A 13413-nucleotide genomic window follows, 5' to 3' on the forward strand; every position below is an offset into this window, starting at 1 on the left:
GGACCTCGGCTGCCTGGGGCGAGTGACACAGGATGGGCTCAGGGGCTGCTGTGCCCCCATGTGGGATCCAGACGAGCACAGTCAGAGTCTGGCATGATTGCACGGTGACAATGCAGCCTTTATTGATAGGATACTGATAGGCCAGCCTCATTTGGGGTTGGTCCTATCTCTCCAGGACCACAAAAAAAGGTGAGAGCCCCTCGCTAATCCCCCAGTGCTCTTTAGCAAAGCATCCTCCCCCTGCTCCCCAGCTGTAGGGAGCTTGTTGCTGCTTTGGAACAGCATTGAGCAGGACAGAGGCAGGGCCCTGCACTCCTCCATGTGCCCCTAAAGAGGGGAAGGAGCCAGGAGAAGGGAGGATAGGGACACCCCAATGCCCCCCAGTGGCCCCAGCTCAGAGAGAAGCGGATCCAGCGGTTGAGCGCAGGCATGAGTGGTGCCGAATGCTGGGGTGGGTTCAGTGTGGGGTGTTCCACTCCCCCAGGCCCTTATGCTGGGGGCTTACGGAAGACACTCCAGGCGTGGAAGCAGCGGGTGAAGGGCCAGGGCTCGTTGCCTTTCCGCACCAACCGCAGCTTGCGGGGCCGCGTGGGGTCCTTGGAGCGCATGTGTTGGATGTAGACCTGGGGCATGGGACACGATCAGAGCCCACCAGGAATGGAAGAGAGACCCGAGGGGTGATGGAGGTGCCCGAATTCAGCACGCAGGGCCTTACCTGGCACGCTTTGAGGCTCAGCTTGATCTCCACCTGGCTGGTCTGGGTGCCCACCCACATGTAAACCTGCGGAAGGATGTGCAGATGGGCTCAGCTGTGGATCTGGGTGGGCACCGTGCAGCCTCCCAGACACCCTGCTCACCTCCTGCCCATTGTCCAGCAGCATGATGTCATCATCAGCCAGGTCATCCTGGCAGAAATCAGAACACTTCTCTGACACGGCAAAATAGCCCTTCTCATTGGAGCACCTAAAGGGGAGCAAGAGGAGAGTGCATCAGTGGCACGAAGTCGTCAGCACTCAGTGACAGAGAAGTTATCCGTGGGCACCCTATGGCCCAAACAGACAGACAGTGGGGAGAGAAGCTTTGCCCATCTTGGGGAGCCCAGAGGCAAAAGCCCCTAGTGAAGGCTGGTGTGTCACTCTGGGACATGGAATGGGACAAGCATGTCCTGAGCCAGAACCCACCTGAAGAGCCGGGAGTGCTTCATGTATTCAGCATCTTCATCATAAGGCTTCTGGCTCCCGATGCCCACCCAGAAGAAGTTTTCAGGCTCTTCTCCCTCGTTGATCACCTGTGAGAACAAGGGTAGTGTCAAGGCTGAGTTCCTCCATCCCTCACTGCTCTCAGGTAAGTTGGTGCTGAGCCCAACAGCCCCAATCCTGTCACCTGCTTGCTGTAGGAGTCATCAAACATGTTGTTCATGATGTCCTCAGCCAGCTTAGCCTCATCAGGGTCAGCAGCTCGGCCCACCCAGGTGTAGACAATGCCCTGGTTGTCTGTACTTTCAAATGGGACCTGGGGAGAGCGAAACGTTGGGGTAGGGGATGTGTGGCTGAGCCCCCTTGTTGCTGGGAGAAGATGCTCAGCCTCAGGCAGTACCTTGAGGATGAAGCAGAACTCAGAGTTGAGCAGCCCAGCGTCTGTGTTGATCTGGATGCACCTAGAAGAGAAGCCCAGGAGGCACAGGCAGCAGGAGTTGTGGTCCCCCAGCATTCCTGGGCAGCACCAACAGGTTGAGGGGGGGCACAGACCTGGTGCAGAGGGCTCCACCATTGGTGCGGATGTGGTACAGGCTGGGCTGGGGCGGGCTGGCCTTCTCCTTCCGCTTGCCCCGGTGGATGACAAACCTCCTCTTGAAGTGTGACAGGAACTTGGGGTTCTCCTGTTGCTGGGTCATGCGCACCACCTGGGCGAGGTGGGTGTCAGCAGGGGCGTGGGGCCCCCAGCACAACCCCAAGCTCCAGGTGTGTGAGTGGCTGCTGGCACCTCTGTGCCACCGTCTTCATCTTAACTGCTACCCCCTGCCCTCTGTCCAGGGGGAGATAGGGGACAGGGGAGCAGCAAGGCCAAGCAGAATGCCCCCATATTCCTCCTCCAGGTGTGGACAGGGGGATCCTTGGGGCTGGGGCTTCCTGGGCAGGGTTAGGGAGCAGTTCCCTGTAGGCAGTACAGGGGATCCCAGCACAGGCTCTCACCTCTAGCTTGCCAGGGAAGAGACTCTCAAATTTCTTCTGTAGGCTGAAGGTAAAGGTGAGCCAGCCCATGTTGGAGGCCTCGCGGCCCTGCCAGAAGTATACGATGCACTGGAAGTCTTCTTCAGGTTGTTTCTCCTCCTCTTCTTCCTCACCCTCCTCTTCCTCTTTTCCTTCAGTCTTCTTTCTCTTTTCCTCCTCCTCCTCATATTCTACTGGCACCCAGTATCTGAGTGCAGGGACAGGAGTGAGGGGGGGGAACCTGGGCAGGGCGATGGGGGATGCAGGAGCTCAGCAGCCCCAGAAAGGATAAACTGGCTCACCTGCAGAGGAAGACGTAGCAGTCATGTGTGTGGAAGTGGCCAAACTCCTCCTCAGGCAGCCGTGCAAATTTCTTGCCCTCCAGCACGAAGCCCTCCATTCCGTCCAGGTCCTCATTCCACTCCTCCATCAGCTGCTCTGCCTGCAAATCCCCATGTGTTCGCTCAGCACATGGAGCTCTGGGCCTTCTGCCACCATGGGGACATGTGGGCATCCCCAGCCCTACCTCATTCAGCGGCATGGGGGGCTGCCGGGGCAGGAAGAGTGCGGTGAGGTCAGCCTTCATCTGGTCCTTCTTCTCGGCGTCCTTGCGCACCTTGCCAGCCAGGCCGCCCTCCTGCAGCACGTTCTCAGCGTTGCGGGTGTAGTCCACTTGCAGGACATCATCCCAGTTCTTGAACTTGGATTTGAACACCTAAACACGGAAGATGCGAGGTGAGGAGAGGGAGCAGAAGGCCCCAGATGCAACCCCATCTCTGCCCTTCAGATCTGTGTCCCCCCCACCTGGCACTCGGTGCCCTCCAGGTTCCGTGTGACCATGGCATGCTTGGGGCGGTGCAGCATCCCACACAGCTCCTGGCTCAGCTTCAGTGCTGCTGCTCGCACCAGCCGTGACGACTTCCTCCCAATCCAGATAAAGACATCAGACCAGCAGTCCAGGATGTACACGTTCTTGGTGTCCAGCAGGCTCTGCAGCTGGGGACACAAAGCGGAGATACGGTCAGGTACCTCCTGAGCTTTTCCCAGGCTGGAAAACTCCTCAAGGCCAGCTGAGACAAGCAGAACATCCTGCACCCAGGATACCACTGGTTGAGCCTGCCCCAGAGCATGGCTGGAGCAAGGAGAGAGCAGAACCCATCTCATAGGTCAGAACAGGAGACCCCCCCCTGCCCCATCCTATGCCCTACCAGGCGCATCTCAGGCATCAGATCGGCCTTCAGCCTCTTCTTGTGCTCTACTGACAACTTGTAGTTGATCTGGGGCAGCTCCAGGTAACCCAGCCCCAAGCCAACCTGCAGAGAAAACAGGGACACAGGGTGAGGATGGCCACGGCACAGTGATGATCCCACAGAGGGTGGCAGCTCCTCACCTTGTACAGCTTGGGCTTGTGGGGCTGGAAGTCATCGGGAACACAGGGCTGGATCTCTTCGGGCTGTCCCCCCAGCACCTCCCAGAACTCAGGGCTCTCCTGGCCCTGGCAGAGCAGTGTGATCTCTGCTTTGCCCTTGCGCTCGTTCTTGTTGATCTTCTCAGCAAAGAGCCTGTGGGAGCGTGGGCTGAAGTGGGCTCCCCAGTACCCCGGGTCCCCAGCCTAGGTTCCCAGCCCCTACCTGGCCTTGGTGGTGCTGCTCAGCGTGGCCCGGCTGCCCCGCCATACATAAAGCTCCAGGCCGTGGTCCAGGAGGAAGACAAAGCTGGAGAACATGGACAAAGAGCAAGTGAGGAAGGGAGCAGGATGCACCACTGTCCTCCCCATGCAAAGTCTGAATCCCTGGTCTTACAGAAAGGCAGCTCATTTCTACCCTAAAGCTGCAGCCACTCTGTCTTGGCTTGGACCTGGCTCCCTGTCCCTTTTTAGGGTCCCATATGTCCCCTCGCTCTTTCCCTGCTCACCGGGGGTCTAGGGATGTCCCTTTCAGTGCCACTGGCTCCAGCTTGATGTTCTTCTTCCCATAGACACGGTACAGCCTGGAAGAGAGAGACAGCCCTGGTTGAACATGAGGCAACACCTGCCCTGTGTGTACCCCTCCCAACTGCCTGCCCCCGGCCCTACCTGGTGACATACTGTGTGTCCTCAACAGTGAAGAACCCGCTGGCTGTGCCACCCTCGATATAGGAGATGTCATTATCAAAAACCTGGGGGCAAAGAACAGGGGATGAGGGTGGGGAAGGCTGGGGGCTGTGGGGGAGCACTGAGATAGCCTCACCTGGAGGAACTCATCACTCTCATCCCCCATCTCCTCACGGATGCAGCGGCACTCAGCCCCCAGGTAGTTGCGCAGGTTGACGGCGTGGATGGCAGAGCATGCCTTCTTGTCCAGAGTGGCCTCCTGCCCGATCCAGTAGTAGATCTCCCAGCTGAGGGAGCCATTCTCGTCCAGGAAGGTCTGTGGAGGGACAGGGTGTGAGAAGGGCTGCCAAAAGTCCTGGGGACACAGCGAGCCCCGTTCCCTTCGTGTACCTTAAGCACGATGTAGCAATCGGCCTCATAGAACTTCCCATAGAAGGCATCATCCACCAGCGTGGGCACAAAGTTCTCGATCTGCCAGATGCTGAGGCCGGGCAGCTGCCCCACATCCTCACTGAAGAACTCTGAGTAGTCCAACTGTGGCTTCTCCAGGCCCTGGTCCCAGCGGCGTGCCTTCAGGTCCGGTGCCTTCGCTTCACCACTCTCCTGCAGGGATAGGGGTCACCCAGGGATGGGTCACCCAGGTAGGACACTCCGTGGTGTGACAGGGCTGGCTGCAGACTTACCTCTATCTTCTTGTTCTTCTCCTGGGCCACATCTGACATCCCCTTCAGCACCTGCTTGGCTTGGTCATCCTGGGCTGAGTCCTTGCGCCGCCGCAGGCGCATCTTGCGGGCCAGCGGGTCCTTGGTGCTGCTCCCTGGGGACAATGGGATGGGGTGAGAGGCAGTGGGACCCCCCAGGCATGGCACAGAGCCATGCCTCCTTGTCTACTTGCCTGCTGCAGCGGCTGCCAAGGTGGCTGGTGAGGCTCCAGCCAGGCGAAGCTGGTTCTGCAGAGAGAAGTCGATGTTGTACCACTCCGACGTCCGCTCTGCTGGCTTCGGGGGCATCACCAGGTTGGGGTTCTCGCGCACATCCAGGACCTGACAAGGGGATGGGAGTCCTCAGTGCTTTGGGCACGGAGACATCAAGGATGGGGGGTAGAATGGGAGAGCTCAGAGCACTGCGAGCTTTGGGGAGGTGATGGGGGGCCATGTGCCAGGCTGCAGGCAGTGCCCTACCCTCACCCCATCACTTGGGCCCCAGAAGCACACAGGGTGCTGGGCTCTCACCTCCACATCTGTCAGGAAGTGGATGGCCTCTGGCAGCGTCACCAAGCGGTTCTTGTTCAGCACTAGCTTCCGCAGCTTGGAACACCTGTGAGGTAGGGGGATGCTGAGATAGGGCTGGGCCAGGGTTGCATTCTTCAGGACCCTCCACCCCTGTCACCTCCCAGCTCCAGCTCATGGGGACAGTGCAAATCTGATTGGAGGCTGCCCTCTACCTGCACAAGCTCTCAGGGATGAGCTCCAGGTTGTTGTTGGCTGCCATGAACTCCTCCAGGTTGGAGAGCTTGCCAATGCCTGAGGGGATCCCGTCAAAGTCGAGCTTGTTGGAGTTGAGGTACATCTTCTTCAGCTTGGTCAGCTTGCAGATGGCCGACTGGGGAAGGGAGGGGGAGGTGGGGGGTGAGATCTGGCACCACAGCCACAGCAGGGACATGATGGAGGGGTGGGGACATGATGGAGGAATGGGGATGACACGCACAGGCAGGGAGGTGAGCTCATTGCGGGACAGGTTGAGGGTCTCCAGCTGTGTCCACTGGTCGATGCAGAGGGACAGCTCGGTGATCTGGTTGCTGCTGAGGTTGAGGCGCCGCAGGCTGCCCAGTGTATAGAGGCACTCAGGAACACGGCTGAGGTTGTTGCAGGACAGGTCCACATCTGGGGAACAAACGGAGCTGAGGCCACCAGGACACACACCAGGACAGCCCCGATGCAACGCCCCAACGCAGCCCTACCTGCCAGGTTGACCAGGCTCTCCAGGCTGGTGGGCAGGTTGCTCTGCGTGCGCTGTGTGTTCCGCAGGTGCAGGGTCTGCAGAGCTGTCATTGCCGGGAGCTGCCTGTGTCGCAGAGATAGCATCAGGGTACGGCCCAGCGTGGCTCCAATATCTTGGGAACAAGCCACAAAATGGAGCCGTACCGCAGCTGTGCATGCAGCAGGGGGTTGTCATTGAGGATGAGGGTCTGGAGGTGCACCAGCCGTCTCATCTGTGGTGGGAGGCTCTCCAGCTTGTTGTTGCTCAGGTCAAGGTAGAGCAGGTCCGTGAGGTTGATGAAAAGCTGGTTGGGGATGGTCTCGATGCTGCGGGGACATGGGAACCTTCAGGGTGGCCCTGGATGTGCACTGAATCCAACCCAGAGAGGGGGACCCAAAGTGAAGTGGGGAGTGGAGGTGACAGGTGGATGTGTTCGTGGTCAGGGGGAGTTGTGCTGCCAGGAGCCCCACCTGTTGTGGCCCAGGTTGAGCACCAGCATGTTCTTGGCATTCTCCAGCTCCCGGGGACACTCAGTCAGATCATTGCGGCTCAGGTCCTGGGGGATGAAAGCATCCTCAGTCCTGGGATGGGTCCTCCATCTCACAGTTACCACCCACCCCCAAGGACCATGTGGCAACTCTGGGACCATGCTCCAGATGCTCTTCAGTCCCAAGTGCGTCTTCAAAGGGCACAAATGAACAGGACCAGGAGCCCAGGCTGAAGCTCTTACTGTGGGAAAGAGCAGCATGGAGACTCAGCACTTACCAGCACCGAGAGGTCCTCCAGCTGGAAGATGTCATCGGGGACTCCTGAGTTCTTCAGGCTGTTGGCACGTGCCACGATTGCCTTCAAAGTGGACAGAAAGAAATGACTGCAGCCATCACCTGGCTCCAGCACCTGCTGAGCCCCCCAGGAGAGCCAGTGGCCACCCTTGTGTGGCCAAGAGATGCTTGAGGACAGCATCCCCGTTGCATTGGATACACAATGGGACACTCACCCGGAGGCAAGGCAGGCTGGACAGCTCGCCATGAAGCGTGGTAAGGCTGTTGTGGCTGACGGACAGGTGTTCCTGCAGGGAAGCAGGACAAAGCCCCAGTAAGTAGCGAGGGGAGCAGAGTTCAGCCCTGACTCGCACAGGGCTGCTGCGATCCCAAACTGGCTGGGGGCCTCCAGCACATCCATAACATGCTGTAGCACCACCAGAGCAAAGCTCAACCATGGGCTCCACCAAGGGCAAGGCACAGAACTCGAGCTGCCAGGGAACAATGCCAGGCAGCTGCTGGCTATTGCTTTTTTATTTTTTTTCCTTTGCTAAAAGAGCCCAAACCCTTAATTCTCTCCATAAACTTTCACCCTTCCCTTCTATTAACAGGCAGAGGAAGAAAGTGTGGTTTCTGGTCTGGTTTGCTAAGAAAACAAGGTGAAACCCAGCACACCCCTGTCTCAGCCCCTTTCCTAACAACTCTTGCATCCAGTTTCAACCACACTTCCTCGCTCAGCCCTATTATTAGACACTGGCACATGAGGCAGGCAGACAGCAGGTTCTTGGCTCCGCAGCCCCCCCAAGAGCCCCATCCCCTGCCTGCTCACCAGCTTCTGCAGGGCAGCGAGCTCCTCGGGCAGGTAGCAGAGCCCTGTACGGTTCAGCTTCAGCCAGCGCAGGCTGGTCATCGCCTTCACATGCTCTGGGAAGTAGCCACCCTGGGAGGGCATGAGGGTGAGAGAACAGCGTGACCCGTGGGGTGACAAGGGAGAAATAGGGCTGGTGCTGTAGGGCTGCTGAGGGGCAGATCACCCAGCACTATGGCATTGGGATTGGGAGATCACCCAGCCCCATAGGAATGGCATTTAAGGACGGGATCATCCAGCCTTATGGGATTGGGATCTGGGGACTGAGGTCATCCAACCGTACAGGACTGGGACTTAGGAATGACATCACCTGGCCCTAGTGGACAAAGACTGGGGGCTGACACCTCCCGGCTTTCCAGGGTCCCAGGGGTGGGTGTCCCCAAGTTCCCCTCATACAGCAGGGCCTGTTAGGCGCCCCAGGGGCCAGGACCACGTAGGGCCGATCAGCTGGGACTGATCGGCCCTACGCGAGGACCTCCGGGATCTCCGGGCCCGGCGGGGAGCGGACAGGCCTGACTGCCCTTCCCAGCACTACGGCACTGCCCCCGACTCTCCCCGCACCCCGCCCGCCCCTAAGCCGGGTACCGCTCCCGGCGCTCCCCCCGCACCTTGAAGTCGTTACCGCTGAGGTCGACGCCGCGGACGAAGGGCAGCACCCCGGTGGCCGCCATGGCTGTGGGGAACCCGGCGGGACGCGGCACCGCCCCACCGCCCCGCCCCGCCCCGCGTGACGCTGATTGGAGGCGGGGCCGAGGAGCGCTGCATTGATTGGCTGCGCCGCCAGTTGCGGGCGCGCCGGCGCGCCAGCACGCGCTGCCGGTCGGCCCCGCTGGGAGCAGCGGGTAAGTGGGGGGGGGGCTGTAGGGACATCCCGGTGCGGGGGGCGGGGGGAGTTCGGCACAGCCGGGGTGAGGAGGGGGAGATAACCCTCGATAGCACCCGTCCCTCAGCGGTGTTCGCTGTTCTACCTTTGTCTGTCCTTGGCAGCTCGGTGAAGGGGGCTGTGTATATCCGGCCCCTTCCGGGGTACCGGTACGGCCCCTCGTCCCGTCTGCCGGCGCTGCCCCGAGTGTTGGCGGGCACTGCGTAACGGCGGGGCGAGGCGGCCGGAGCCTTGTCGGGGCGACCCTTGGTCCGGCCCAGCGCCACCACCGCAGCCTGTAACGGCGGGAGCCCTGGGCCTGAAGGTCGGCTGGGGGGTCCGGCTGCCCTGGGATCTCGCGTCCTGCCGGCCCCTCCGCCTTCACCCCATCGCCGTTACGCGCCCCGTGACTTTGGGGAGCCGGCTCCCCGCTGTCGGATTACGGCGCGCCGTTCCTCTTCCCTCCCACAGGTGACCATGGCTGAATTCGCGCAGCAGCGGGGCAAGCGGCGGGACGACGGCGGGCTGGGCGGCGTCCTCGACCTGCTGCTGGCCAACGCCAGGCTGGTGCTGGGCGTCAGCGGCGCGGCCGTGCTCGCCATCGCCACGCTGGCCGTCAAACGGGTGAGGCTGGGGGGGTCCCCAAGCGCTGCACGGGGCGATGTGCCGCATCACGTTTCAGAGAGGTGCCTCGTTGTTTTCATTTTAAAATCTGTAGGAAGCTTGTGTGCATCTTTGAGTCTCTCAAACCGTTGCTTTTCTCCAGTAGAAGAGCTGTGTGTGACTGTTACCCCACGTGTGTGCTGTCCTCTGGGGTGGGAAGTGCTATCAAGAGAACAACTTGTCTGTGCTGGTTTTCCCTGTGGTCCCTCGGTCTCTTTGCTCTTCCAGCAATAGCAGCCTTCTGTAAAGGGTGCTGCTGATCTTGGAGCTTTCCTTCCACATCCATAGCATTCCTTGTGTTTGCATGAACAGCAGCAGCTCAAACGGCAGCAGTTAGAACAGCCCTCTATGTGAGTGAGGCCATTTGGGGTCTGCAGCCCCCCCATCTCAGCACACTCGGGATGAGGGAGCCCTCACTACCCTGAGGGTGAGGTGTGGGCTTTGTGGACCACGTGCACATCCCCTCCATCTGTCTCTCCTGCCAGCTGATAGATCGAGCCACGAGCCCTCGAGAGGAAGATGATCCCAAAGCTGAGCAGAAGAGCCTGGAGGAGAGCTGGCAGGACTTGGCCCTGATCAAAGCAGCACAAAAACCTCCCAAGAAGCAGAGAAGGGAAGACCTCAGTGAACCCCTGCTCTCCCCGGCTCCACCACCAGCACCAGGTGATGCTTATGGCGAGTGCGTGTGGGTGAAGATCACCTTGGCTGGCTGTGCCTGGGAGCTGGGCTTTATTTTTAGCTCCATGACCGGAAAGCTGACCCGATTGTGTCTTCCCTTTTGGGAGGCTCCCAAGCTGCGGCCCCTTTTTTGGCAGTGCCTCAGTAACAGTGCCTCTGATAACTCCTGCGCGTCTCAGCCAGCTGGTTGCAGTAGAGGCTGTCTTGCTTTTGTTTCCTGTTGAACAGTGCTTGGTTTTTGGGTCAGCTCTGTCTAGGGAGGAAGATGTGCCTGTGAACTGCTGCAGACAAAGGCTGGCTTGTCCAGCTGGCTGCACAGGCAGTGTTTACTGAGTAGGAAAGCAGCTCAGCCTGGTGCTGGGCAGGTCCTGAGGCACCGCACCCAAAGTGGGATTGATTCAGGACTCAGCAATCAGGCAGACGTAGGGGTGAGCAGTGGGACTGAGACTTATGAGGGAACCTGGTAGTTTGTGTTTTGTCTGGCTGCTACTGCTTAGCTGGGTTTAGCCACCTCTAGCTGGGGTGTAACACCAGGTGCTGTTGGGTTTTGGGTTTGGATTGAGCCTTGTGTTGGCTGAAAAGTTGCCTCGTGGCCAAAGGCTGAGAGCTGGGGCTTCAGCACAGGTTTGTTTTTTTTATGGCTGTGGCCTGAGAAGATGTGTTGTCTGATCTGCCCAAAGCCGTGACTTCTTCCTTGCCTTTGCCCCATCCTCTTCTTGCAGAACCCAGGGCCTGCCCAGTGCCCCCAGAGCCTCCTGAGACCGAGTCCAGCCCTCCCCGCTGCCTCACGCTGCAGGAGAAGCTGCTCTCACACTACAGCATCCACCTCCCTATGTCTGAGGAGCAAGTGGCAGTTGCCCAGCAGTTGGCCCGGAGCATCTGCGCTGAGCTTCAGAGCTTCCTGCGGAGCAAGTGCCCGGAGTTGCCCTTTGGCAGCCTCTTCCTCAGCGGTCCCCTGCTCGATGGCCTCGGGGCTCTTGCTGCTGACCACATCCACTTCATGCTGCCAGTAGTCCTCGATGCCACCCTCTGGAGCCTCATCCCAGGAGAGGACACCGTTGTGAGAAACCCCCAGTACTGGATGATCAAAAGGACTGACTTGGAGTATTTCCCTCGTGGGCGCAGCCCCTGGGACAGGTTTCTTGTGGGCCAGTACCTCTCCTCCAATGTGCTCAACGAGACCCTCCACAAGATGTTGGTGGCCTCCATCAACTGGCCAGCCATAGGCAGCCTGCTGGGGACGGTCATCCACCCACTCGTGGCCTCCCGGGAGCTGAGGCTGGATGTCAAACACGACCAGGTTGAGCTGAGCATCGCCCTCTTCCCGGTAGTGGAAATGGAGGACAAAGTTCTTCTGGCTGCTCCTCCTGAAGGACTGGTGGAAAACCTTTGGCTTGAGAGCTTTGGCAGGGCGGAGGTCTTGAAGGTGAAGGAGCTGGATGCTGGCGACGCCGGCGCTCGGCAGCACTGCCTCTGCATCCTGAATGGTGTCTGCAGGAGCCATCCTGCCCTGCGCAAGCTGAGCGGCAGCCCCTTGGCACATGTCATCCTTCACTTGAGTTCCACTGAGTCAGACTGGACAGAGGAAAGCCTTGCCACCAGGTTCCAGCAAGTGCTCGAGGAGCTGGTGGGCTACCTGGAGAATGGGGTCCTGCCTTGCTACTTTAACCCCAAAGTGAACTTTTTCTGTGAGCTGCTGGAAGAGGAAATAGAGGAGATGGGCTTTCTGCTCTACAGGGCTGTGTCTGAGCCAGGACTCCTGCTGACAGAGAAGTGACTGGTGCAGCAGGAGCTCCTGAGCACGGGGAGTTCCTCAGCTGTCTGGGTTGTGATGCTTCTAGTTGACTAGTCGGTAAGAGGCCAAGTTCTTGCACTTTATGAACAAAAGTATTTCCTTTCTGAATAAAATGTGCCTGAGAGAAATGGATGATGGTGTAAGAAGCTGTTTGCCATGGGGTTCTGCCTTACCCACATTGAATGCAGCCCCTTAAGCGAAGTCCCATCTGCTGGGAACCAACATGGAACAAGTTTGACTGCTGGATCCCCGTGAACTGCTGCATCCCAGCCTGCCGTCCTGAACTCTAGGCTCCCCTGTTGCTCCAAGCAACAAGCTCCAAGCTCCAAGACCTGAGTGGTTTGGAGCTTTCCCTGCCTGTTGAGGCACGCACGTCTCCCGATGCTGCTACAAACTTCATGGCTTGTGGCATCCTGGCTGCTGTGTGGGTCCTTCTGTGAGCACCGAGCTCAGTCACGGAGTGCCATGGGGTGAGGTGGGAACCTTGTTCCTTGTCAGGGCTGCATTCGGGGATGTTGCCAACCTGAAATACAGCCTGAGCAATGGCTGTGCAGTGCTCTGGGTACTGCAAGGTAGTGCCATGGCAGGGTTACTCTTTGGAAATCCTTTCAGGTACTAAATGGCAACCCGAGCTCAGCCCTGCCTGGCTGTTCTGCCAGCATCAGCTCTGCCCCCAAGGAGGGGGTCTCTGAGGCCCGTTCTCCAAGTTGCTGTGCTGCAGCATGGACGGGCAGCTAGCTGCAGGAGCTGCAGCCTCCTGGCGGACACCAGCGCCCACCTAGTGGGCCATGGTGTCCCCTCCCAGCCTGTCAAGTGCCCTTTTCGTGTATGTATTGCTGCTGTCTTAATGTCTTGTTGCCCTGAAGCCTCGTGGTGTGGGGCAGAAAAGGACAGGATTGATGCACAGAGCAGAGTGCTTGCAAGAAGTCAAGTGTGGTTTGTGCTTCTTTTCAATAAGATCTATTTTGTTTGAGTATTTTTTGTTGTTTTGTTTTCTTTTTTTCCCCCTTTGAGTGGCTGCTGGTAGGTTTTGTTTCTGCCTGTAATCCAAGTGTGAAGGAATACATTCTTGTTGTTAATGGGAAGAGCTATGCTGTTTTTGCACACTGGTAGAGATGGTGAAGTCTTGTGGTCTTCAGCATGAGCATCTGTTGTGGTTTAATTTTCTTTACAACTATCTTGTTTACGGGAGGAAAAAAAATGTCACTATGCCTTTCCTCCTAGTCTGAAGACTACTTGGTTTGTTCCTTTGAGCAACTTCCCAAGTGTTAGTGATGAGAATAAATCCTTGCTGTGTACACTGGTTCTCTCGTCTCAGATGTTTTGTCTCCTGTCCTGTAGTAAGGTCTGAAGCTGTGCTCCTGGTGTGGCAGCATTCCTGGGAACAGTGCAGCTGGGGTGTACCCTGCACAGAGCTTGGCAGCACTCTGGACCCCACGGTGCATGGCTTTTCTCTTCCTCTTCCAGACCACCGCATAAAGCACCCAGTGCTCCTGCTGCCTGC

The 13413-nt window shown here is 58.6% G+C and overlaps 2 protein-coding genes across 3 annotated transcripts; one reads left to right on the forward strand and one right to left on the reverse strand.

Moving 5' to 3' along the window:
- Positions 1-94: 94 nt before the first annotated feature.
- On the reverse strand, positions 95-8672 carry FLII (FLII actin remodeling protein). Of its 2 annotated transcripts, none has more exons than XM_010719825.3 (30): positions 8520-8672; positions 7873-7983; positions 7280-7351; positions 7048-7128; positions 6753-6838; positions 6447-6608; positions 6263-6366; positions 6010-6185; positions 5747-5904; positions 5535-5619; positions 5198-5345; positions 4986-5119; positions 4693-4905; positions 4439-4618; positions 4285-4367; positions 4125-4199; positions 3842-3925; positions 3601-3772; positions 3419-3523; positions 3015-3206; positions 2737-2925; positions 2513-2652; positions 2193-2418; positions 1749-1903; positions 1597-1657; positions 1384-1512; positions 1182-1288; positions 858-963; positions 716-781; positions 95-623 (listed from the first exon to the last, which is right to left on the reverse strand). In XM_010719825.3, the coding sequence occupies exons 1-30, from the start codon at positions 8580-8582 to the stop codon at positions 489-491; spliced, it is 3798 nt and encodes a 1265-aa protein (XP_010718127.3). In that variant the 5' UTR covers positions 8583-8672; the 3' UTR covers positions 95-488. The 2 variants fall into 2 exon arrangements, with proteins under 2 accessions (XP_010718127.3, XP_085094209.1); XM_085238083.1 differs by having other exon boundaries at positions 4986-5115; positions 5194-5345.
- On the forward strand, positions 8637-13214 carry MIEF2 (mitochondrial elongation factor 2). The gene is made up of 4 exons (XM_085238086.1): positions 8637-8753; positions 9245-9397; positions 9922-10099; positions 10837-13214. The coding sequence occupies exons 2-4, from the start codon at positions 9251-9253 to the stop codon at positions 11889-11891; spliced, it is 1380 nt and encodes a 459-aa protein (XP_085094212.1). The 5' UTR covers positions 8637-8753; positions 9245-9250; the 3' UTR covers positions 11892-13214.
- Positions 13215-13413: the final 199 nt, after the last annotated feature.

Source organism: Meleagris gallopavo, chromosome 16, assembly GCF_905368555.1.
Source record: "Meleagris gallopavo chromosome 16, MGAL_WU_HG_1.1, whole genome shotgun sequence".
Classification (NCBI taxonomy): Eukaryota; Metazoa; Chordata; class Aves; order Galliformes; family Phasianidae; genus Meleagris; species Meleagris gallopavo.